Source organism: Agelaius tricolor, unplaced genomic scaffold, assembly GCF_023055355.1.
Source record: "Agelaius tricolor isolate 1412-34295 unplaced genomic scaffold, bAgeTri1.0.p SCAF_10, whole genome shotgun sequence".
In the NCBI taxonomy this organism is placed as follows: Eukaryota; Metazoa; Chordata; class Aves; order Passeriformes; family Icteridae; genus Agelaius; species Agelaius tricolor.
The window spans coordinates 16,802,587-16,829,589 of NW_027269270.1; the positions used below are offsets into that span (position 1 = coordinate 16,802,587).

Genomic DNA, 27,003 nt, shown 5'->3' on the forward strand with positions numbered 1-27,003 from the left:
CCATAAAAGAATATTAGCCATGAGTCAGTGTAAGGGAAAATAAAGTCCTGTCATGTATTTATATGCCATACACCATACTATCTTCTCAAATATTTCAGTATAAAAATACCAGTATATAGCTTTACTTTTTCCAAACCAACAGGGAGGCAATATGGTAAATGCAAAGGTTTTTAAAAAACACTGCTAGTTGTTGGTAGGGATCATGGTGATTCTCGCTGAGAGAAGCCTTTGCTGAACTTTTTTGAAACTATTTTTTTATAAAGTGAGTTCATTCTAGAGCAGTTGTTTCTGAGGTCTGGAACAATGTACAACTTTGGGAGAGTATTTTACACATATAACATTGTAATAAACTCACTTTAGCTCCAACAGGTCCAGGCATTCCTGTTGGTCCTGTTAATCCACGTATTCCTCTCTGTCCTTGATCTCCCTACAAAAATGGAAAAGACATGTCACACGTGTCAAATAATTTAAGAATGTATTAACTGAAATCAATTGTAAATGTCAGTGAAAGATAGCAAACATCTATTTGTAGGTGGGTGCATGAGCTGTTCCTGTTGCCTTCACTGGCAAGTCAGTTAATTCTGCTCAGGAATTGTCCAGTGTTGGATTTGTACAATTAAAAAGACATAGATTTCATCTGAAATTAAATAAATCAGTTTACCACAGAATACTGTGAAGAAAATAAAAGCCAAAAGGAATCTTAAAGGTTGAATAATTGCAGCTGAAAAGCAAGTTAAGTAATTACATTAAAAAAATAAGAAAAATAATCAAAACAGGAAAATATAATCTGGCTGCTAGTACTTGGTTCTTTTTTTAATTTGAAGGCAAATAGGACAAATTAATTAATCACAAAGAAAAACTAAGAATATTGTAAATTTCTCAATAGAAAATTGCTGTTCAAGCAGATTACTGGGCTGTAATAATTACAACAAAAAATGAAACAACTATGAGTCCAGAATAATATTTTTTGTTACTTATATTGGACAAAAAAAAGAGAAGTCTTTGCCAAAACTATTCCTGGAACATTCCAATTTTGAGTGAAACCTTTAGTTAGAAATCCTCACCTTTTCCCCCTGTATTCCAATCCCTGGCGCACCTTCAGGACCTCTAAGACCAGGCAACCCTGGTTCACCCTTGAATAGAAAAATCAAAGGAGTGTCTCAGAGCACTGCATGGACATGGTGCAAGACAAACTTGGTGTTCCCTTGAATAAGTTCATGAAAACCATAGACCTTTCAGAATCAATGACAAAACTCCCACTGATGTCAGGTGTGTCCAGGGGCTCTTTCCCATATTCAGAAGCAAGCACTATACAACTCCATGTGGAGTATGAGAAGTAGCACATTTCCTTAGAGACAGCTGAACATTGAGTATACAACCTTAAATTCTGAATCTATTAAAAAATGCAGTCAGAAGGCCATGAAAGCTTGCCCATAGCCATTTTAGTGGTTTCCCTCCTGAGCTGCAGGGCATTTAATGAGTTACACAAAGCACACAAGAGTAAACAAGATAAGGCAATGCCCCACCCCAAAAAATTAGAAAAAGTGAAGTTTTTCCTAAAAAAGTATATTCAAAAGAGATTTTTTTTCTGAAAAGAAAGTGGTCCTTTTCCCCTTGTCCAGGAACACTCTCTCTTCTAGGTTTGGGTGTCAGCAGAGGGAGAATAGCAATGCTTTGGGTGAAGCAGATGGACTGCAGAGAGAGATGAACCAACCTTTTGTCCAGGGGCTCCATCTTCTCCTGGAAGACCAGGCAGCCCTGCCAGTCCTGAAGGCCCTGGATCACCCTGACATCAGTAAAAAGTAAGTTCTTCTATTAAATGCAGACTCAGTACTATTCCTTCTCTGAATTAAGGAAAATCGATTTAATTGTTTTGAACTTTAAATATATTTGTAGAAAACATTTATTCATATGAGGTCCTGTCTTTTTTTTATGAAGACAGTTCTCATTACTTTGTCCTACTGTCTGATTGTTTTGAAGTGTGCATTTTATCTATGCAATTAAAATTATTAGCTGTTAATGATTCAGCTTATTCTTAAAAAATAATGCAATCATTTCATTAAGTGGCAGCATTTGAAGGAAATATCAGATATAACTGACTGTGGCACAATGACTGACATCTTGCTGATGAATAGCAATGCAAATCAATTAATGTTAGTGGAATTACCATGGCCCTATTATGTAAGATTCAGGAGCCTGACCTGGTTTTAGATGAATTTGGGGTCAAATGGGTTCAATCAGCATTACTGTATTTTGTGAAATTAAAGAGAGACATTGAATAATTTATTTTCTTTTCCAGCCCCTGTCACAAATCCCTAACAAACAAGACCAAAACCAGGATAGCCTTGTGCCTTTCCACTGTCACAAAAGTACTTTTTCATCGATTCCCCTATCCTATGTTAACCTGGCTGTTAATGCCATAGGGACTGGTTACTGTTTGGGCACTTCAGCACTGAAATAATCTGGTTACAGCTTCCTCTCCTCTTAGCAACTCAACTGTTCTTTCTGCCCCCAGCACAGCTGGTTTCTCCTATGAAGGTGTGAGGATGTGGCAGCTGCTCTGTTTCCACCCTATTCTGTGTGGAAAGGGAGCACAATAACCACTGTTCAGGGCTTTTTTTCACCTCTCTGGCTACAGCTTAGCTTACACTTGGGGCTGCAAGTTCTGGCAGCTGTTTAATATTCTGGATGGTTTTCTGCACAGAGCTGTAGGTGAGCTCTGTGCAATGATGACTTGAGCATGAGCCAGGCAGGTGGAAGTTTCCAGTCACCATTAGTCTTACTATTTTTTGCAGAACAGGGGTATTTAAAATGCTGCCATATCTGGAGGTTATTGAAAGTCTGTGTTAAAAATTCAAAATACTAAGAACCTAAAAGCTATTTCTAAGCCTGTTTTTATGTGGCTTCATAAAGCATACTCAGGAAATATAAATTTATAATCCAAATAAATAAATAGATTAAATAATTCCACTATTAACAATGTACCTTAGAACCAGGTTCTCCAATACCTCTTTCTCCTGGCACTCCAGTCTCTCCTGGCAAACCTTGCTCACCCTTAAACAGATATTAGTTTTTAACAGCATTATTATGAAAAATATAAAAGCATATGGTTCATTGCATAAATTTTAAGAAAGATTAGTGTAATCTTGTCTGTAGTAAGAAGTGTTAAACCTTTGGTCACAAAGACTGGCAATTTGCCACGTGTTTTGAGCTGTCACCAAGGAGCTGTTAGTGGAAATTATTAATGCTGTAAATCTACACTTGTATGTCCTTGGGAATCCTTCCTGCCAAAGAGCTGATATTTCAGGAGCAGATATGACATCCAAAGACAAATGGTTTTTTTACTTTTTAGTAGTGGTAATCATATCCCTGCACAGTCACTTAAAGTGTAAGAGGTGATACTTGATTCTGCAAAGTTCTTTACTTGTCATGGACACTTGACCCACTTATACCTCTAGTTCCTTTATACCATGCTTTAATAGCCTTCAGTCATTCAGAACCTGGTCACATCTTTCAGAAAATTACTTTAATCTCCATTCCAAACACCTCTAGCGTGATGTCTTTCATTAACAGTTCTGTTTTTTGTGAATCAGTTAAGGCTAAATTATTCTGAGAGATTTTCTTCTGAAAAAGTAGTCTTCCTTGCACCATGGACCATTTTTTATGTCCAGATACGTAGGTACACAAATTCAGGTGAGACAATAGGTGGAAGAAGTTGCAAGGAAGGCAGTCAATCTCTAATGTATCTATGTATGTATTTTGCTGGAATGGAAACAGTACAGCGAGAATAAAAGATGATATGGAAATTGAGATGGTCCTCTCTTTTAAGGGCAACTAGTTTTTGTAACAGGTTTACTGCACCTCCATGTGCCATGAAGAAACCACAAGCTCAAGGCAGACAACCCTCCCAGTGGAAGTGTGTCAGGCAAAGTGCAGCTCACTGTCTGGTATGTGGTACCTGAAAGCTTCTGTGCGAGTCAAACAAAAACCTAAATAAGTAACCATGGCTTTAGTTTACCAAGGCTTTTCAGTGGAGTAGGATCTGCTGTATGGTTTATAATATCAATAAAGAAAATATTTTCCTGCATCTATGTCAATACTTAGATTGGTTTTCAGCAATCCAGTTTAATGTAAATATTTACAGAGATCGACCATTTCTTGATTATGAAACATAATGATAAAAGCAGCACAGTAGCTTTTACTTCAGAAAATTCCCTGACCTTTGGTCCAGGTATCCCCTGTCCTGGTAGCCCTCTAGAGCCAGGTGGTCCTTTTGGGCCCTCCACTCCCTGAGAAGAGTAGTTAAGTAATTATTAAAAAATAAAATAGTCTCTGTTACTATACACTGAAGTGTGGGGTGAGGGGAAAATTGTACCTTTTCTCCTTGAATTCCAATTCCAGGTAATCCAACTGGTCCGGGTAAACCAGGGGGACCACACTCACCCTGGCAAACAAAGAACAGTAGCTTAGTTGTGCAAAGATACATTAACAATCTGGGACAACTGCCTTGCTAGTCAGTACATGCTGACTTCTTCTGAAGTCAGTAAAGCTGGGGATCTGACCTTTTATCTTTCACACATGCATTTATTCCCCACTGGTTCAGTTGCAAACAACCTCTAGTCCCTTTTCCCCTTTTTAAACCTTAACTTTCACACGGAATCAGATGCTTTTTCTAACATCCTCTGTTTTAATATGAGGATGTTAAAATGGATTGGGAGAATTTATTTGGCATAAATCTCAACTAAATACCACATTATCCAGTGTCTTTTATGGGTTCCTTGCCTCATTGTACCTTCTGTAGTGAGTATCAACCCTGTATTCCCTGTATCAGATTTATTTGCGCTCCATTAATCCCCTGGTGTATTTATTGCTCACCTTTTCACCTTTTATGCTGATGCCTGGAAGTCCACGAGGGCCTTTTGGTCCATCAAAGCCACGATCTCCCTACATGAAAAAATAATAAGTTGTTAACTGTGGAGACACACAGCTGTTCTCTCTGAAGTAACTAGAGACAGTGTTTTCTCTGTCATAATGAAAACCAAAATGAAAAGAACCAGAAAGCTGCTCCTGGGTCTGTGTTCTAGGATACCGAAGAGATTATCTTTTCAAAAGAGTTTGCCCTGCAATTTGAAATTGCTGAATTGCTGATGAAAGAGCTGAACAAGCTTCTTTTTTATCTTTCTGCCCACCTCAATTACTTAAGGTCCTGTTCTGCTTCCTCTCAAATCAATGGCAAAACCACAGCTGATTTAAAGGCCTGCAGGGATGAGTACTGAGACTAACTGAAAACTGAATTCTGCTTATTTTTTTTTTCATGGGTTAATCTCATTAAAGTGTGGGTTAATCTCATTGAAGTGGGGTAATTAGGCTCTGGCTCCCACTAAGCATTTGCCAGAATGAAGACCAGGTTGACAGTATTGTTATAGAAGTCTACTTGTAAATGTCATTGTCTTTCTAAATGTTCATTTACAAAATAGTGGTCTTGGGGAAAGTACCAGCTACTAAAAAAGGTACAAATATTGTGCTTTCCTGTACTTCTCTAACTAAAACACGTAGAGGCAGATGTTAGCTTGTTTAAATAGTAAAAAAATCATCCAAAACAATAAAATTACACCCCAGACAGATCTTTTCTATCCTTAGTAACCAATTCCATAATTTAAACTTTGACAGAAACTCCTTATGAGGATTTGTATTTAAAATAACATTCTTTACTCCTGATGCTTTAGAACATCTGTCTTCATTATCCTTTTTACTAAACTGTGAGCTTGTAGTAAAAAGTCATGAAGAAAACAACTGTAAAATTTGCTTAGATTAACAAATCACCAGTTTAAAATGTCTTTAAAACCAAAGAACTGACATGCTTGGCAGCCATAGATTGGATAAGAGATACATCTGGACTCTGTTGATACATGCTTGGCTCCAGGTCAGACTTGGCAATAAAAAGTAGTACATTTTTTATAGAATGAAGAGTTCCAATAATGCTGACAGAATTTCACTTTGATAATTTTATTCTGCCTATCCATCTCAACTGCTTAATAGTTTTGGTTAGATTATGCATTCATCTGTACTTGTTCCCACTGTGCCCTGTTGCCATGTTTTAGTTATTAGTTGTAGTTTTTCTTCCCACATGAATTGGTATTTCAGCAGTTGAGTGATTTTGAAATGCATTTTCTTCAAATTGTATTTTTGTTAGTTTTCATTCATGAGATCTGCTAGCAGATACAAGCCATCAACAATGAGCTTAAATAATGTATATAATTCATCATCAAAAAATACACACTGGATGTTTGAAGATACTATGTTGCTAGCAGCAGTTAAATTTCCACCTAGCTGACAATAGTATTGTACTAAGCAGAAATCCTAAGTTTTTTAGTAAAGGGCTACTCTCAGAGAAAATCTGATTTTTAGTTGGGCTCTGCATCTGTGAAACCTTTTTTTTTTTTTTTGTATTCTCAAGCAGAATTGGTGCTTGCATAAAAATGAGAAAATTGATTAGTTGCTCATTCAGTTCATGTACAATCTGCGTCACTTTGTTATTTGTAACCAAAGGCCAAAGCAACAACTCAGCCAAGGAACTGGTTTTCAGTGGGCAGCAAAAGAATCTTCTAGTAAGTCCATCCATGTAGGTACAACTGCCACTCTCATTACTGCCACTGGATCTGCACATTAGTAACAGCACCTTTCTTTTCCAACAAATTGAATTCAGTCTTCTGCTAAAATGCATAAGCCAGTGGCTGAGGTATGTAAGAAGCTTAGCCTGTCTTTATAGTGACGGTAAAGATCTCTATATAAGGATTAAGAAAAAAACCCAAGAACAAAATGCTAAATTTTTCATCTAGGAACCTTTTAATGGTATTTTATTTAGAGTCAAATGCTTTAGGCTGTTTTAAAATTATGGAATTCATTCCAGGCTTAGATCCCACAAATCAAGCATCAGGTAAATTAAATATTGGCTTTACAGGCCCCAAAGGCTACCTATGCCTACAAGTCATGTTTGAACCAAGTGAATTCCATCAAAATATATTGGATTGTTTGATGGAAAATCTTAATATTAATTTACAAGGTACTTTCTCAGATTCCTGTGCCTTCTATGAACTTGTTTTGGCATGCACTCATTTAATGGTGATGCTCTGCTCTTAGAACCCTTTGACTGTTGTACCTTTGCTCCTGGAAGCCCTTCTCCTGGTGAACCTCTTTCTCCTTGAACACCTTGTGGTCCTTGAGGCCCCTGTTAACAGAAGTTTAAAATTACCTAGAAAATGTATTAATCACTCAGATGAGCAGCTGTGTATTCTATGTCATTGTTATAAGCATGTCTTCAGACGTTGGTGTAGTTATAATCTGTTACAGATAATGCAGTAACACAGCATTCCCAGTGAATAAGTGATGAGCATTCTGGCCCGTAGCAGTAACAATACCCTTCAGGTTACTAAGGAATCACAGATTATATAGATGAAATTTCTATTCCTTACATTTTGGAAATCTTCACTCCCTACATTTCCATTTTACAAATTCTTGCTAATCCTTAATAATGTATCAGTATAATCATGAGAGACAGAACCAGATTAAAGCCCACGCAGAGTAATGCTGAAAGAAACAATGCTGTAGAAAGATTTGACTGTAATTGGCAAAGAGAGAAATAGCATGCCCTTCTCTTTTTGAAAAAAGATCTGATAGAAGCACAAGGGGGAAATAACAAAAAAAAAATGCATGTCCAACACCTGTGCATATTAAGCCTACTTCACAGTGTTTTCTTGTATCTTGTTTTTTGTATTCTTGTTTTTTAAAGATCTTTTCTCAGATTTATTGCTTGGGCTTACACATACATCGCAGAATGCTGGTAGATTTGTCTCTGCATAACCTAAATATGCTTCTCCTGCACAGAGCTTTAGAGTCATTCCTAAGGTATAGATATTTGGACTCAATTAAGCCATTAAAATGAATTTCTTTCAAAGCCAATAAACTTTAAAATAAATAAAGGAAGCATATTTAGAATATTTTTTAAAAAAAATCAGAATCTCTTGTTATAGCAGTATTTTTTTGCCTAGGAAAGATTCACATCATAGGCACCTCTTCCCCCACAGAGTGGGTCTTAGCTCTGTGGTGTTACTGAAGGGACTGGAAGTGTTACTGCTCTGCTTGGACTGATGGCCACCACCAGCCTTATTTGTTGTGCTCTTCTCCTTGGGCTCTCAGCAAGAACTCATTGCTCTCCAGTAGTGTATTTTCAAGCACGTTTGAAATCAGTCAGTTCACCTACCAAACCATGATTCTCTTTTTCATGGGAGCACCTCTTATGAAATGTTTATTCCAAATTTTGCCTTGTCAATGGGAAAAAGGTACTTGTAAAATAACTGAACAAAATTTGCTTTGTGGTTGCACTAGAAATCTTTCATCCAGGTGAAGAGGAATGAATTTAAGTCTGCTGTATTGTAAATAGCTTGTAAAAAGGTGCTGCCTGATATTTAGAAAAAAAGGACCATAAAATTGACCTGCTGGTTTTCTGAATTACCACAAAGAGATGGCATTTACAATGGCCAGGAAGAGGAAGGGAAGGAAAAGCAGGAAGAGACTTCAGAGCCAAACCTACTGTAAATTCTGTAAGTCTCCTCCTCAAAGCCTCAAAGCCATGCTGATGTTAAGGTTCTAGTGATAGTGAAAAGCAGTCAACTTCAAAGTTATCACATAGGGACTTGACACTATTAAATCTATCAGGGGACAGATTTATTTATATGTTTGTGTGGTTTTGCATCAGCTGTTATATTTTCATACCCGTTTTGGAGATATGATAATTAGAAAAGTTAAGAAATTGGAAACATTTCCAGTTTATTGGGGGAAATGAGAGTCAGACAACGTAATATGTGTAAGAGTGAGAAATGGTAGAAGAAAGAAAAGAGATGGTATAACTTAGCACACATTTTTATGGGAAAGCATGGAGAAGTTTTGCTTTTTGTCCTGCTTTCCTCTCACCAAATAAAAAACAGACATACCATAAATCCTGGCTCACCAACTCCAGGTGGGCCCACAGGGCCCGGTCTTCCTGTCAAACCAGTGTCACCCTTCAAAGAAAGATGTACTTTGAATACGCCTGATTTAGGAATTTTTATGTGTGCAGCATATAACAACTCATCAGGCATTCTGTGCTGGAAAAATTGGATGTAGGAGAATACAGGAACTGCAGAGACAATCTGTGTCCTCAGAGTCATCCACCACACAAGGCCCAGCAGGCTTTGAACTGGGGCAGTGTCACAGCTTTAGGGGAGAGGTCAGTTCTGCATTTGACAGAAGACAATGTTGAGTCTAAAAAGTCTAAAAGATTCATTATTCCCTTCATGCACCCAGTCATGTATCACTTACTGTCCTTTCCCAAGAAGTCAGTATTTCTATCATGCATTTTCTGTTATTTTTATGCCAGTCATCTAAACCAACAAGCCTGTTTTGCACAGATTAATTTCTGTTTAAGACTATGAATTTGTTTTTACCTAATCATACTCTTCTTGGGTTGAGTTTATGTCAAGCATAACAATTACTGTAAAAAAATCCTTTAAAGTATATACTTAAAATGTACTTTTTGTTTGCAACAGTTTGTAAACAGTTTTGATAACATACAAAATACCTTTCCAGTACCACAAAACCAGCATTTATGGTCTTGAATTTTCTTGTGAATCAGGAAGTCTGTTAGCTCAGCTGTCTTGATCCTTATGCTACAATACATGCAATACAGAAGATGAGATTTTTGTACCTTTGGGCCTGGCAGTCCTACTCCAGTCTCTCCAGGCAAGCCAGGTGGCCCAGGGAGACCTCTTTCACCCTTTAAAAGAATGAAAAGAAAACAACTTTGCTTATAAATTGGTGTCTAGGAAAATCAGTTAAACTCACATCGTAGATTAATTTTTAGTGCATCCTGAATTTCAGCCCATTGGAATTGTCTCACACAGTACTTCATCTGTTCATCCTTTCAAAGCTTTACAATTCCCTGGTAATAATTTATCTTGTACAAAGATGAGATTAAATAAAAGGAAAAATGTTTCATATCATATAAGTTTGGACACTCAGCTGTTCTGTGTATCACTGTTGGCCAGCTGGTGCAAAGATATCAAGAGAGATAAGAAATAATGTCCCTTATATGCTTATTTTCAAGTTTTTTTTCAGGACAATATTCCTTTTGAACTACAGAATTCTTCTTGAGAATGTTCTGTTTCTAGAAAAGGCTTGATTTGAGATGACAAACAGAATTTGGCACTTAGGGAAAAAGAAAGTTTTAAATTGAAAACTGAGGAAGTTCAATGCTAAGTAGTATTCTGTGACTCAACCATATTTTAACTGTTGATTAATAAAGATGGGAGTGTGATTTGGACCTGAATTCAATACAAAGAACAAAGTAATAAATACCTTTCTTAAGAACCTTGTAGAATACAAAAAGTACACAATTTTCTATCTGTGTCAAGTTAAACCATCCACTCTAAGAAGGGTATAGAATATAAGGATAAAATCATAATTGCTGTGAGGTTATATTAATACATTTTAACATTAATTAAGAGAAGAAATAGAGCAGTTCTTGCCTTTGATCCTTGCAGGCCTTCAGGCCCTTGATCTCCAGATTGCCCTGGCAGACCCTGTTAAAATAGGAGTGGTTTCAATGAGACTTTTCAAGCTTTCATAAAAAATGACATCTTGAAAAACAATTTATTATCTGATGAAGTCTGCATGAAAATAAGAGTTTTAAACACAGCAGAACTGAAGCTTTGTTTTCTGATGCGTGTACATTTTTAGTTACTCAATCCAGTTGGAGCTGGTTCTGGTATTTGGGGAGAGAAATTTGCTCTCCCTTTTTTTGAATACAATTAAAGGTAATCTACAGTCAAGATGTACTGAAACACCTACGATGGGCTAAGCTTCTTGCCCATTAGTCTGAGAGTATTGGGATGACAAGAGACTAAATATTCTTCATGTACTTCTTGAGGAAATGAAATAGTTAAGACACTGAAAGAGAAATGAATGATTTTGGTTTTTATGGAAATGTATTTGCTGTGGTCTTTGAGACTGAATGAATTATAAGGATGATTTATTTGTCTAGATTGCTTCTCCAAATTCTTATTAATTTTGCTATATAAGAAGATAGGTTTTGGGTGCCTTGAACTCAGCAACTCAAAGATTCCATGTCAGTAGGGGTATGATATTATTTCAGATCATTGAATCCCAGGGAACCAGGTATTGTTGTTTTCATAGTTAGTTTTTCTTTTTCTTTTACCTGTATCCCTCTTACTCCTCTGGGGCCTACTGGACCTTCAGGGCCCTGAAAGATAAGTGAAAAAAATGATATATTGCTGTATTTTTAGATTTTGTCAAAACCACTTTTAGGTAACTTTTTACTAAGGTATCTTGTTTAGATATCTTTACATTAAAATCAAAACTAGATTTAAGAGAAGCTCAGCAGCCACAAAGTATTAGATAAATATTTTAAAATTGACTGGTAATCAAAATACAGCATGATGATGAACAGAGTTCATTATCAAGGACCAGTAATCCAGGATTAAACTCTATTTGCTCTATTTGAAATATTTAAAGCAATTATGCACTAAATCTTAGAGTAAGAAACCTTATTTTCATTTTTATGTCTCATTACCTTTGCTTATTATTTCTTCTGCCTCTGTTAAAGTAGAGTTTTACCATTGTTTTAAACAGGCTCAGCCTTGGGCCATAAGAGGAATCATACGAAAATGTAGAAAGAGTTCAGAAAGTTAGTAAAAATGGTGTCCTTGCTCACTGCATATTTCAAAACTGTCAGATGTCAATTTCCCTCAGCCTTAGAACTAACATATGCCTTAAATCTATCATCATGGTTGTTATTCAAGGAAATTTTTTTTGTGGTTAAACTGTATTTCTTGGAAACATAACTTTGTTATGTTTCTTACATACATTACTCTTACTCTTTCTTACTCTACTTACTCTTTCTCCTTTTATTCCTGGGATTCCACATTCACCTCTTTCACCCTGGAAAGGAATAGGAATAAATACTTACGATTTACATTGGCATATCATCCTTATTCTCTAGGTGCTTTAGTTGAAAACCTAAATGTTATTCTATTCAGGACATATTATAGCAATTTTGCTGCAAGTTCATTGAGGAACAGTTACATCTTCTATTACAGCTTGTGGAGCAGCTGCTAAGATGATGTTATTGTTCCTTACCAGTATTTAAGTGAAATACAGGACTATATATAATAAATAACCACAAAGATATAGGAATCAATTCTGACTAAAAGACATACCTTTTCTCCTTTATATCCAGATTTCCCCTGGGAAAACAAAAAAGCAAAGCATGTTGTGACAATACATAACCCAAAAGTAGGAACATGAGTATTGGCTTCCTTAATATTCTACTCTCTTCAGAAAAATAGCATTTCAAATAGAAAAGATGACTCTGATAAATGGCAATATGATTCGAAGTACTGTGCCTTTTAGTCATGGTAGATGCTGTGGTATGGGTAAATAAATTGTATGAATGTATCATTTTAGACTGGGATTCTGGTGTTGTGAAAGCAGATCAAGTAGATTTGATATTTCCATCTTAGTGAAAAACATGCTAAAATAAGAAAACAAGAAAAAGATACTAATTAAAGAGGCTGTACTGAATAAATAAGAAAGCATAAAGTAGAGGGATTCATATGTGAATGCATTCAGAATTATACACTAAGAGACTGGTCCTACACTTACTTCCTATATGTATTTCATTCAAATTTTTCACTGCTGTTATACACGGGGTCCTTTATTTGTCAAATTTAAATAAGCCCAGAATGATGCAGGCAGAGTGTCAATTTCTGTAATGTTCTTAGATTATCACATCAGAGCATTTCAATGTTTTGGAGGCACTATGTATTATTGGAGAGTATTTTTTGACCTGAATATCCTACACATACACAAACATACACATATAAGAAGGAATGATTCCTTTTCATTAAGCAATGAGAATGTTTTCAGTTCTTCTTATGTTAATGAATCATTAGATGGTAAACCAGAATTGAAATTTGCTCTTAAAACAATAAAAAAGGTGGTATTTTGCCTTAAAGGAGCACTGCTCGCTGGAGAAAACGGGGGAAAAAAAGTATTTTTTTACCTCTATTCCATCTCGTCCTGGGGTTCCATTAAGACCTGGGTCCCCCTATGAATAATTCAACATCAAGATCAGTGAAGTAAAGACAAGACAGATCTTTCTCCTAAATGTGAAAAACCAATCACCTTTGCTCCTTTCAAGCCTGGAGCTCCATCGTCCCCAGTGCGACCCTTTTTACCCTAGAAACAACAAAATACAATTCTTATGATATATGTTAGGAAATATAATTTGGTTTTACAATACATATGCTGTTTTTCTCAAACTTAAGATATTTGCTTCCTATAGATTTATTTCTCAAAATCTCTGAATTTTAATATCATTGAAATTTAATATCTGGGAACAGCAGGACCAACTCAATAGGCAGTCATGTTTCTCCTTTGACTTTGTTATAAACAAAACTAGTTTGTTCAGTTCTTCTCTGGAGAGGTAATCAGTTGTTTTTGTAACTACCCAGCTTGCTAAGTGGATGTTTTGTTTTCTTCTCAACTCTTTGGGGTGTATGCTTCTGTGTAAGCAATACCTGCACTTTCCAAGTGAAAACAGCAGATATTAACCCAAACAAAAGTACTGTTTGCACACAGTAGAGGGTACGTTTTCAATTCAAGTGCATTGTACTGTGCTGCATAAACCAGGGTGTCTTTCTGTTTGTGTATGTGTAGGATATTCAGGTCAAAAGGATGAGGATGGGCAAATCTAGGGTTCTCTTTCAAACTCTGAGAGTGTCCCCTTCACCTTGAGCAAGGGCTATAGGGTACTATAGTGCTTCTAGTTCAATGTCAGGGGTATAATAGCAGATCATTCAGTTGTTTTTGAAATGCAAGCCCTGCAGTTTAGATCACCAAGCCTTGTATGAAGCAACCCCCTAGACTATTCTGAAAGAAGTCCAGCCCACTTTATTCTTGTCTCAGTTGTTCCTGATGCTTCGGTATTTTGCTCTCTCTCTTGCTTTCAAAAAGCTTTTTGGATATTAATGTTTGATTTGAGGCTAGTTAGATCCAGCTGGTCTTGTCTGATTGCAACAGGAAATGTGTTCCTTTCAGCCTTTCATACTGCTGTGGCTCACAGGAGAGCCTCACCACATGTCACTGTTCACCCTCCTGTCTGTCCCCACACCGAGGATGTGTCTCATGGCATTCTAAGGATTCTCTGTGCACTTCCTGCTGCTGGGGCATCTTCATGGAGGAGTGTGTATTGACCCTTGAATTTCTGTGATCTCAGGACTTGGGTTCAAACAATTTCTTTTAAAATTTTTAACAGTGAATTACATTTTAACTTATACTGTAGATCAGTTATTTGAGTGACAGCTACTTACAGCAGGACCAGGAAGGCCTCTTTCCCCCTTCTCACAGTTACATGTGTCAACCGGGGGACACTTTGGATGAAAATAGTACAAATCAGCACATTTTAATGGAAGAGATAGAAAACACACAGACATTTGCATAAGTTACTGTATGGCTTTAAATTTTACACCTGGAATGACCAGAAATTATATTTAAATGTTTTACAGAAATCTTTTAACTATCAGTTTACTACTCATGTGGAATGTGACCTCCTACACTCCATCCAAAATTGTGTATCATTCCTACTCCTAAAATTTCAATCATCTTGATAATGGCTTTACCTCCAAACTCTTCACAAGGTCAGTTTATGGGTATGCTGTGTCTGTTTTGTTTTCATTACTAGGCACGGTAGAGATAGCCAGGAAGATGGAGTAAAAAAGCATCTTACATCCCTTTACTTAATTCCATTGTATGCAGGATAGTTCATAGTTTAGCTCTAGCTAGATCTATAAACAAAATATGAATGGATATATACTTTTTGTTAATGCAACTCATTATAATACTTGATAATCTTTCTTTCTCTTCTGTTATCTCTGCCATCAGGTGTTGCAGTCAAACCTCATTATGGTATGTATTTATGTGATTTTTAAGATCTTCTTGAATCTTTAAGATCATGACAGAGCTATCATAGATACTGGAGTTATTTTTGAAGGAAGGATAAGGAATGCAATTTTAATTTTTTGTTTAGTTATTTATTAAATCTCCGCTCATCTTGAAGATGTCTAGAACTGAAGGGTTCAAAAATCATTCTTATCTGAATATCCAAATTAGTCACAATATGTTTTCCAAGGCTAACATTGACTGTCTTACTACTTCTATATAGATAGAGAAAAACCAACATGTCAGTGGAAATTAGTAAAAAAGGAAATCTTTCAAAGTTTTATGAACGCTCATACTATTTAGCAGTTTGCCTGAGCTGCTTAGGAGAACATTTTTTGTCTGATAACTGTGCCTTAAATATCATTAACATCTTTAAAAGGAAAACTAACTTTATTCCCCACAAAATGCCAGCCAGACCTGTCAAATTCTTGCTAGCCTGAATACTCACACATTGTTTCATTTTTTTTGAGAATACTTTAGGTTAGCAAATTACATTTGTAGTTAGGAAATTAACAAATTATTAATTACTAAATATGTTATTAAATTACCTTAGGGTAGCAAATTAAAGCTCTGTCCTGCAAATTCAAAAACATGTTTAACTTGAAGACAATTCCATTAACTCAGCATTTAACCAGCTTCCTGAGCTATCAGTTTTCCTGAATTATGTTTCCATATAATTGTAAATATATATATTAAGCAGTAAGTCTACACAGGAAAAGAAAAACCAAAAACTTAAAAGATTTACCTCCTCCTCAGACAGGTCTTTCTGTAAAGACAGATATTGAAAACAACATTAGAAACTTAAAGTCTTAATCCAACTCTACAGAAAAGACACTGCAAGATGTGACAATAAATAGATTCACCAACTAGCTAATTAAATTATACAATTAATATATTGAATAACAATTAAATTTTAATTTCTAAGAAACATTCTAGCAATCTCTCCACTCAAAAAAAAATCTCAATATTTTCAATTGTTTTTATACATTGTTGACTGAAATCACTGACTCTCCATATTCAGCCATAATTTTCTAAAATTACAATAGTAAACAGGTTAGCTAGATATATGGGAACAATGCACCCACAAATTGCATTGTTTACAAACTGCTGAATAGCAGCAGCTCTTTAGTAGGAGTGAAGGATGGATGTTCTACACTTGTAAAATCAGAAGCTCTTGTATTCATACTGTTAAGCACACACAAAATGAGAACAGGATGTACACCCTAAAAAAGATTTGACTTTGCCAATGATCACATAAAGTTATCATTTTTGATTTAGCTGTTATTTTTGAGAAGATCTGTAGAGCTGAGACACCCGCATGCAATGCATTCCTCCCATTTTCCACAACTAATGCAGTCTCTTGAGAGGACATAAATGTGTTGATGAGCAGCAGTGCAATACAGATCTCTAAAATTTTCATGCATGCGCGTATAGTTTGACAAAGCCATTGTTTAAAGCAAACAGCAGCCATGCTATTGAAAGATGGCACCTGAGGATGACTGCCTGTTTAGGAGAGGTAAAATAAAGTGTGTTTTGTTCCTTGAGAGGTGGTTACTGTGACACAGGAAAAAGGGATAGTACCAGAGAAGATGGGAAGTGCGCTCTTCAGGGAACCAGTGCAAACAAAGTGAAGGACAGGGAGACAGGCAAACCAACACAGGTGCAGTTTCAAGGCCTGTGTGAGATCACTTTGGTGTCCATTTCATTGCAGAAGTCTCCTGGTTGTTATTCATAATTCTAGTTTATATCTCTGTGCATGCTCAGATAAGGACTCCATCCACAGCTTGTGTCACCAGGGTTATAGGCTAGAATATGGCTCTATTCTCCATACTTGTCAGGGAATGTTATTTATATATAAAGTTTAAATGGAGAAGAAAGGCATCCAAACAAAGCTTCAAGTTCAATTTACATATTTCCTCTTGATTATGTGGTAGATTTTCCATTGAAATTTAAAGATGTCTATCACCAAGTTCAAATTTTGTCTAAATTGAGCTATCTCCATGGTCTGAAAATTTATTTTCACTTCTACAAGAGCTGCATCTTTTTCTGATACAAAAGGCAGCTTCACTTTCCTACTTGCTACAGAATAAAGCACTAGGATGTAAAAAAAAAAGTGTTTTTTAAGACAAGAGATTTGAAATACCTTTCTTAGGAGGAAAAACAAAGATAAAAATAATTTTTAAATCTAATTCAGTTTGCAATGTCAAATCCTTTGGATGACAAGACCTGTATGGTGGGAAGAGAAAGGAAACCTGTATTTTGGCACAGTGATCTCATTAATAATTGGGCTACTTTAACATGTAAAATGTACAAGTTTCTTCAATGGTATATTGAAGAAATGTATTTTCAAAATATTGGATATAAGATTTACATATGTTCCTAACACTATTTCAAATTCTTTCTCATACATACCATTTCTTTGAGAACTTTCTCCACCGTTCCTTTCTCCTGGAGGTTGAAAACGAATCTGGATGCTGGGACACTGGCCAGGAGCCGGAGCTTTGCAGCATTGCTAACCTCCTCAGCCACTCTGGTCATTCCCATTGTGAAAAATACAATTCCTTGGTGTTTAGCATCAGCTGCAGCTGCAAAAATGTCTGGGTTTCTTGGATGATCCACTCCATCAGTGAAAAGCACGGCTACTTTGACACTACCCAAAGTCCCTTCAGACATGTAGAGCTGGGTAAGATTAGTTATAGCATAAGTTGTGTAGGTGCCATGACCTATGTGGGTGATGGGAGCAATGTGGGATTTGAATGCTTCAGGACCTTTCCAGTCATGGAAAGTCTGCTCAATGAAAACAGTGCTGCTGTACTGAAGTAAGGCCATCCTCCAACGCAGGGTACGTCCAGAACTAAGCTGCAGACTTTTCATTCTGTCTACTGTTTGCAGTACAAATCTTTTCTGTTGTTCATGGTTATAGTCCTTAGCACTTTCAGAGCTGTCCAGTAAAAAAGCAATTTCCAGAATGCAATCTTCATCTAGAATAAATAGGTATGTAGGTGAGTGGAGTGACTACATCTAAATCTCATTCTACCCTTACATGTATTTTAGGATTGAAGAATGGCATTTGAATTGTGGAAACTTTTGATGACATCTGTGTTCACAAGTGTGAGCCCTTCATGAAGATAGAGCTGATAGAGGCTGAGGGATTTGCTCCAAAACAGATGCCCCAAGGAATAAAAACCTGAAGGTGTGTTGTTGTCATGTAGTATGAAATGAGAAATGTTGTAGTGGTTTTTAAATTTCATTTTGTCATCTTGCCTGGTACTTCACTGTCCCTACCAACATAGCTGGAAGTCATGTATAAGAAAATGAGGCTTACTGAACAAGACACTGGAATGTGATTTGACAGAGCTGGATTTTGAGTGAGTGTTAGTACTGTCCCTAGTACTAACACTTGCATCCAGTGACAAAAATTTCCAAAACCAGGATCTGAATTAGTTTTCTGAACTACTAATGACATTAATTCTATGAAAATAGAATTATATGGGCTATTATTCTTATGACAGTAAGAGGCTCTCAGCCACATCATAACAAAATACAGATGCTGTCTCCTTTTCTGAAATACACAAAAAGGGAGAGAAAATATGTGAGTAAAAAGATAAAAGTGCAAAAATTAGGCATGTGCAAATGTAGGATGAGGCAAACCTGGCTGATTATAAGCATCTAGAAGGCAAGTTAACTATATAGTCCAGAATCCAAATAAATCAGGATGTTTAAAATCACACCTGTTTTAGAATTACAATATTCACCTTGATCACTTGAGCTGGGATATTTTTCTACAATATTTGACAGAATGTGTTTAGGTTTTAATCTTCTCAATCCATATATCTTCTCTTCCCTGGGATTTTCTGCTAAAATCTCATGGTGTTCAAGTATCCACAAAAGCCACCAGAATCTGAGGAACATCATTTGTTTGTTTCCTAAACAACAAAAATACAGAAGCACAGCAGCACAAGGATGATAAAACATGATTCGATTTTGCTTCAACAGGTTGCTTAGCAGTCTTGTATTTTAGACTACCATCCCAAAAAACAAGCTGATATTGCTTTCTTTGGGTAAAATCCTTTCAAAACCACACAATAAATAATAAATGGAGACATACTGGAATTTTTTCAAGCATAGTACATATCGTTCTAGCACATACATCTCTCCGCACTGGAGACAGACTTTTACAAACACACTTCAGTTCTCTCTCATTGCCTGGTATTGTTTGTACAATCCATGGCTGTACCTGTGTGGATGCACTGTGAACCCCAAGTGTAATTCACAGAGGTGTTTTTTTCTAAACTGGCTTTTTCCATGGCTGACATGGAGAGAAGGAGGTACTGAGGCAAACCTTAGTTTTTCTCTGCTCTCTTTACTTAAGAACTGCACATTTCTCCCTGCTATCTCAGTCCCCTGGCCTCGACAGTCCTATGGAGAACAGTCATGGCCTGAGGGTGCTGTCAAGGCATGAATGTACCTGCTGTGCAATCCTGGGGATGTGGGCCTGGAGTGCTGAGCCTAGGCTCAACAGCTACCTACTGATAGGACTTTTTCCTTCATAAGGGATTATAACTGTTTGTCCTGCCCTCACATGCACACCCAGAGTAGCTCACAGCCTGCTCAGGGTCTGATAAATCATTCCTGCTGCACTTCGGTTTCATGGCCATCTCCCTGCAAACTCTCCCCAGGTAGCTACAGTGCATACCAAAAGGGCAGTTTGGTGGCAAGGATCAACTTCCCAGGACAGAGCTTAAATCACCTGACTCATAAAATTCCCTAACACAGCTTGACTGCAGCGTTTCTTGGCTTCTGATAGTTTAGGGTGGGAATTCCTGTGCCCACAGACACAGGCAGAGAGGGCAGGGGGTCCTTACCTCAATGCTCCAAAGCCAAAGGCTGTGCAGGGATGCAGGATGCTGCTCGGGGCTCGCTGGCAGCTGCGTTGCCCTCCCTGTGATGGACGCTCTGTGAGGAAAGGAGGGAGAAGCCGGGCGGCAAGCTCGTGTGAGAATCGGTGTCATATGTCAGGAGGGGCCAGCAGAATGGAGTAAGGCAGAGAACAGCAATCCTGGCTCCCCCTCCTCCGCAGCCAGCCGCTCCTCTGCTGCCCCCGAGGCTATGCGTATATATTCGAGTTCAGCCCCCACAGCCGTTTACACACGAAAATGCTCATCCGTAACTGGGACATGAATGGAAGAGGGCTGTTCTTACCCCAGCATGCTTCCCTACACACCAGCCCAGTGCTGTTCACTCTCTTCTCCCATCACTACCATACACACTTTACCCTCATACTTTGCACATCTCTCATGTTTGACTAGGCAGCTTTTTGTAATGGGCATCATGTTGTCAACATCATCGTAGCAGCTGATGGCTGTAGGATCCCTTTCAAACCTAAAAGGATCTCCTCATAATGAGTGATTACTGTTACTACTGAATGAAAAAGATATTTACTGTCCCGTGAACTTGGCCAACTGAACTTTCAGTTCCTGGTGAAACTCTCCAGCATGAGGTGGTCAAATAAGGCAGGCCAATCTGAAAGCCAGTGGCAGTTTCTGGAGATTTGTCTTTGTCCCATATCTCCTTTTAAAGACTCTAATAGGGAACAATGACTGACACATAGTATGATGCCTTCAAAATCTAAGCTGAGTGGCTAAGGATCCTGAAGGCTATCTCTTTTACCAGTGATTGTAGCTTGTCACCTAATTCTTCAAAGATCCTCAGAAAACTTTGCATTCCAAATTAACATATTAAACAAGTAGCTTTTTTCACAGAAATACCTTTTTTTCTTTTACTGTGGACTCATCATTTTCCATCAACAGGCACACAAAGAGGACCCAGTGCTAACTGCTGTCCTCCTTTCCATCTTCAGTGTCCAGCCAACTCAGCCCACTTATCACAGGCACAGCCAAGGCAGCTGAGGAGATTGTGGAGAAAGAGTGCAGCTTTGGCTCCAGTTTAGGTACATGAGAGACGCTGGCAGGACAATGCAGCTGGATGCTGAAGCCATTTGCCATGGTTCTAACCCCATCTTCTGTTTTCTCTATTTGCCAGTAGTTAGTCCAAAACTGGTGAACTAGGATGGCTGAATGCAACTCTACATATTGTATGGCTGCTTATCCTTACCTAAGCTGAAACTAACTCAGCTACAGCTATTTGTTCCACAATTACAGGTAAGAAAGAATCTTCTTTCAGGGCTGGAAAGAATTTATGTTTATTTCTCTCCAGCCACTTTGATTTTTCTGTGCTTAGACTGTCATAATCAGATTTTGATTAAGGCAAGGAACGAAAAGGCAATATCTTCCCATTTAGGAACACAAATTATATGGTGTTTAACTGAAATAGGTATAATAAATCTCCCCTAGCCCCTAAATCTTAATGAGAAAAAAATTCTAATTTTAGCAAGAAAAAGCATGTTATTTACAGTTGGGATTATATGCTTCCCATAAGCAAAAAATTGAACTTCTTTCATTTTCACTGCTAATTCCTACCTCAAAACATAGCTGGCAAATATTTTCTTAATTAAATAACTATTCTGCTTGTATGTTTAGTGGCAAGTTCCTGGCTTCAGGCTATTTCCTTTTATTGGTGAATAATGTTTACCTTCGGGACAAGTTTTTATCTTTTTATCTTGGCCAGGTGCTAGTTTAAAAGCTTAGTGAGGCCTCCACATTTTTATACCTGTTTGCATGGTATTATTCTGTCCAAAATTCCAGCTATGTGACATAACAAAGTACACTTCTAGACTTCCAGTCTGCTGAACTTGGAAGTTCTCAATACCTACACTATTCTTATGGTGACAGCTTATCAAAACCTGAATGATACCAATGTAAAATATGTATGCCCTGATACATCTGAAATAACTCTTAAAACTAAAAATTAACAGCAAGATTTCTTGCCTTATGTACAACAAACGTTACTTAGTTCTTATTTAATATTTTAATGCCATTATTCTGTACGTATTTTTAAAATAAAATAAATGCCTTAAAACCTATGCTAAGGAACATTCATGCTGTCATTTAAGTGTTATAAATTTATTGCTGAATTTTAATTTTTTTTTGTAAAGGAGTAAAAAAGTGTTGTATTTTTTCTTGAGGAATCAAGACATTGGATGCTTCTGCACACAATTAATTGCATTTCCATTCCACTCATATTGACATATTTTTAAGTTATCTTTTACATCTCTGGGAGGTGACACTACAGACTTCTGTACTTAGTTGACTAAGTTGGGCCCAGCTATCTTACCTCATATATGCTTCCTACATTAAGACTGGTGCTCTTTGCAGGAGTCAAAGACTGACATGAATATAAGGCTATGTTATGGTTGCACCAAGTGAAGCTGAGATCACAGATATAGCTGCATATTCAGATCTCTGAATTTTTTCCATCACTGTTTGAAATCCAAGAGTTCTCAGCTGTCTGATCCCAGTATTTCAAATCTTTGAAATGAGGTCTAACACTTTTTTTCAAAGAATAGAGGGGTATATGAGAGCTAATTAAAATCACATCTAAGTAGGTTATACTCAATCAAAAGGAATTCCTTATCATTTTAGAACCATGAGGAAAGGCATAATGAAGAAAGATCTGCAAGATCTTTTTGCAAGTGAGAGTGTTTAAGCACTTTTAGGAAAGGAAAAAAAAAAGGTGATATTTATAGCCCTTTGTTGGTGGCATTACCATTGCATAGGTGATGACAGCTTTAGAGCTGCATGAGGTTGCAAGGGCACTTTGAAGGGACACTGGATGAGGAATTGGGGCTCAGATGCCACTTGCTGTGGTGTAGCATGACCTCCTGTGTCAGCAGCAGCCCTCACTATTGCTTCCTAATGGGCAGAAGAAGCAGCAAGCCTGACAGTTCAAAACTTCTTCCCCAGGGCTCTCTTCTTTGTCTGCCCCTCCCATCTGTCTGTGGGTACCTCCTTTACACAGGCTCTTGAGCCTGGTCTGGCTCAATTGTGACTCCTTCATCCACTGTTTAAGAAAATTCAATACATTATTGAGAAGCCTTGAGTAATTTCTCTTAAGATAGAGTAACTAATGTCTTCTAGCATGATATCATGTCACAAGAATGTGATAAAGTCCTGACTAGCCCTTCAGCTGTCCCTACAAGCCTGCAACATCACTGGATATGGAGTAATCATGAGCCAGCTTAGCTGGCAAAATACCATCTGAATATTTCCACATGCTAAAGGAATACTGAACCACCAGGGAGGCCAGTTTGTGGGAGTAGCATGAAGCAGACAAACCATGCCTTTGATTTTCCTCTGCTCTGATGGTAATTTTTTTGTCCCAAAGAGTTTGACATGATGTACCTGAAATATGTTTGCACTTTTTTGCTACTTCAGTGTGAATAATTCACATATCAAGTCTGCTGTCAACTGTTAAAAATACACACACTTCACACAAACTTCTTCTGGTGTTTCATGGCCTCAAGAAAGCCTTGACCATTTAACCTGACTGCATCATGGTGTAATGGTATTTCAAGTGTATTTATTTCATTATATTATACATGTTAGTACATGACCAAAGTGTCCAGAAGAAACAAAAACCTACCTGACTTGAACTTGTAAAATAATGAAAGCACATAATTTACAACATTTTGTATCCTGTTACTAAAGAAGAATGTTATAAGGAATTCACAGTCCTGTAAGTTGTATCACATAGGCAAATTTTGGGAAAAATAGTTTGAAAGTTCAAATACTTGAAGTAATTGAACAAGAAAATTTTTAAAGATTAGAACTTTACATAGGATTATATGTCAAGAAAGATAAAAACCTGTATTTCACCTTTTGACTACTAGTGAAATGTGTTCTAGTGAATTTGACAGCCCAGGATTCAACTGAGCAGTCAGTTAATCATGGTTAAGTCTTGACAAATTGACTTCTGTTTGTCAATTCTTGAGGCTACAGTTTAAATTTTTTTAAATATGGACTTACATTCTGCAAATGCAAATGGTTTGTCAAAGCAAATCAGCTGTTTTCCTCTGACCCCACTGACACAGAAAATGCTGTAGGCAAAGGCTTTGATGGCAGAGACTTACTTTTTGTATAGTTCCCAACAGATTTTAGCGATTGAGACTGGAGTAGTCAACATGTCTTTTTCTTTTGCAGCTGGTATGAATGTGGCTCTCCATTTTCCTCTTTTTAAGTACTGCTTTTCTGCAATGTTTTTTCAGGAGGTGTGGCAAGAAAAAGACTCTAACAAGGCATAAAAGGGAGGAGGCTGTCTTCAGTATTTTTCTTTTTTATCTAGAGACAATATAGGCAAAAAGTCACTTTGAGTATTTTAGTGGTAATTAAATACTCATTGCCTGCATGCAGTATCAATCAATATCAAAACTTTTGTTCTGTTTTTAAGGTATTTATTTATTTCTGCCTTTATTTTAATAATTCTCCTTTCATTTTCAGTTTCCCTCACCAAGAGATATTTTCCATCTTACAGCCTAAGTATGTAAGCATATCTATACATAAGCAAGTTATTTTCAAACATATTTGAAGCATTGAGCCTAACAAGAGAATGAAAGCATGCTAATAAAATAGTACAGCTACAGTTTTAACATACAAAATATTTGACTTAACATTTGATGGTACAAACATGAACATTTAACTAGATCAAGAATACTTTTAAAATCATTATTTCTTAAAGATTTAATTTGATTTGCTACATTGGTGCCAATGAAAATGTATTTGACAAGTATTCAAAAATTCAAAAATTATTTTGAATTTGCTGTTACGTGCCAGTTACTTCTTATTGTACAGTACAATTTCATAATTATCTTCTTCCACCTGCCTGATTTTCATGTTGATAACTGTAATTAGCAATGCAAAACTCTTTTTAAAATACAGTAATTTCATTTTTAAGGAGTAGAAACTCATGTTTTTAAGGAAGGTGCAATAAATAGCAGATGCATTAATCTCACCTAGCACATTTTGAGAAGATATTTTCCAATAATTTTAAGTGGAATAACTCTGCTGAAAACATAATCAGGTAGTTAAAGCATGTTGCTGTATGTGGTACACCATATTAGCAAATGACAGAGTTTTGGTAGAAAAAGTCATGTTCTATACAGTTCTAAAGTTGTGATCCTTTTCATGCTGGGAACAGATTTTCTCTTTCAGAGAGGTGATTATTTATAGTGTTGTAAAGAGACATGCATTTATCTTACAACCACTGTCAATATAACTCTAAACTTGCATAAATGTTAGAATTAGTTCTTTTGACCTATTTTTAAACTGCTTGTAATACACATTAGCCTCTGAGCTCAGAGCAGTAATTGTGCTTGTAAACTAGCTCTCAGAGCCTTTAGTGATCCTGACCAGCCTCAGCTGACACCCCCACCCCTGGCACCATTTCAGCTCAGCCTGAGGCCATCCACCTTGCCCATAGTGGTGTGAGGGCAGGTGGGTCACTGGCTCTGCCACAGCCTTGTCTGGGTATGCTGGTGTTCCATACTGTCCTGTCCTATATTGGTGCCCGATACCCTGGGCTAGGGGCTGCTCCCAGCCCATGTCCCTTGCTGTGGGCAGTGGGATTAGAAGCCCAGCTCTGCTGTCCCATTTGGAACTCCCAATTCTCCCTGCCCTGGGGATGCAGCTGTTCTGCTGTTCCTGACAGAATTGGTGCCATTATTTACAGGTCATCATGAATGCTGGTAGGCATCTCCATGTCAGTGGGTATCTATAGCTCTTCTCAAACCCCTCAGAGAGCCCTCAGTGAAATATCAGCCCTATTTAGCAGCATTTGCTTGTGGTGAAATGCTGTGCTAGTGGAGACAGAGGTAGGTCTTCACACTCATAAACTAGTAAACCTCTACCTCATTCAGAGCTTTAAAAAAGGTATGTGTAAGTATATGTTTAAAGGCTGAGAGAGTTGAGGTTGTTCAGTCTGGAGAACAGCAGGCTCAAGGGAGACTTCATGGTGGCCTTCCAGTACTTGAGAGGGCCTATGAGGAAAATGGGCATAGACTTTTTAGCAGGGCTTGTTGGAATGGGACAAGGGGTAATGGTATTAGACTAAAAGAGGTTAGATTAGCTATAAGGAAGATGTTCTTTGCAATGAGTATGATAAAACACTGGGCCAGATTGTTCAGAGAGGTGGTAGAGGTATCATGCCTGGGGACATTCAAAGGAGGTTGGATGGAGTTCTGAACACCTGATCTGGTTGAAGGTATTCCTTTGCACTGCAGGGGGGTTGGACTAGGGGACTTTTAAAGGTCCCTTCCAATTCAAACTATTGTATGATTTCTAAACGAAAACTTGTAGAATGTAAACGCATTTTTGTGGAGTTGTGTTAGGGTGAAATCTTATCTATTAATTTTTGTGGTGTTCAAATAGCTCTTTCCTTTTGGTGCACCTGTAGCACAGTCGGTTTTTCTGTGTACGCATTAGCTGAAGCAGTCTGCAGTATGGTTTGGTGAGCTGAGAGCTTAAAGAAATGCAATTATTACTGAATGTAATTGCACAGGTATAACTGATGGCAGTAGGCAGTGTTTAATCATCTTTATACTTAAATACGTGTAGCACCAAGCCTGCTGAATTATGCTTTTTAGCAGAAGGTGGTTAAGAAGGCGCTTTAAGATACGTGGGTGCTAAAGTGACGCTCGGTGGGAGCTGAATTGCGGTGGAGCTGCCGAGCGAGGCGCGTAGGCGGCCCCGCGGTGGGGACCGGCCGCGCTGCCGGGACGCGCGGGCTGTGCCGGCCGTGCCTCGGTGGCTGCGGCTGTTCAGAGGCAGCGTTTGATTGATTGCCAGCTGCTGCTGAGCTGTACGGAGGGCTGAAAGTGCTGCGGCGTCTCTGCGTCCAGCCAGGGAACTCCTTCCTCTCCCCAGTGCCACCGGCTTGCCTCTGAGCGGCAGCTGCTGTACAGGCCTCCTGAACTCGGAAGGCTGAAGTCCAATTAAGCTGAGAGGAATGTTTTTCCAGGAGTGGAGACAATAAATGGCTAGTGGCTTTCTGAAGGAC

General features: G+C 37.7%; 1 protein-coding gene across 1 annotated transcript in view; it reads right to left on the reverse strand.

Moving 5' to 3' along the window:
* Window positions 1–18,969, reverse strand: part of LOC139593431 (collagen alpha-1(XXVIII) chain-like) — a 32,773-nt gene extending 13,804 nt beyond the window's left edge. Inside the window, exons 1-20 of the mRNA XM_071434255.1 lie at window positions 18,810–18,969; window positions 17,467–18,035; window positions 15,800–15,820; window positions 14,427–14,486; window positions 13,240–13,293; window positions 13,118–13,162; window positions 12,273–12,299; window positions 11,950–11,994; window positions 11,252–11,296; window positions 10,563–10,616; window positions 9,743–9,811; window positions 8,991–9,059; window positions 7,160–7,228; window positions 4,876–4,944; window positions 4,376–4,444; window positions 4,221–4,289; window positions 2,986–3,054; window positions 1,715–1,786; window positions 1,065–1,133; window positions 356–427 (exon numbers count right to left, since the gene is read on the reverse strand). Of these exons, the coding sequence (XP_071290356.1) occupies window positions 356–427; window positions 1,065–1,133; window positions 1,715–1,786; window positions 2,986–3,054; window positions 4,221–4,289; window positions 4,376–4,444; window positions 4,876–4,944; window positions 7,160–7,228; window positions 8,991–9,059; window positions 9,743–9,811; window positions 10,563–10,616; window positions 11,252–11,296; window positions 11,950–11,994; window positions 12,273–12,299; window positions 13,118–13,162; window positions 13,240–13,293; window positions 14,427–14,486; window positions 15,800–15,820; window positions 17,467–18,035; window positions 18,810–18,969 (1,776 nt within the window). The remainder of the gene's footprint in view (window positions 1–355; window positions 428–1,064; window positions 1,134–1,714; window positions 1,787–2,985; window positions 3,055–4,220; window positions 4,290–4,375; window positions 4,445–4,875; window positions 4,945–7,159; window positions 7,229–8,990; window positions 9,060–9,742; window positions 9,812–10,562; window positions 10,617–11,251; window positions 11,297–11,949; window positions 11,995–12,272; window positions 12,300–13,117; window positions 13,163–13,239; window positions 13,294–14,426; window positions 14,487–15,799; window positions 15,821–17,466; window positions 18,036–18,809) is intronic.
* Window positions 18,970–27,003: the final 8,034 nt, after the last annotated feature.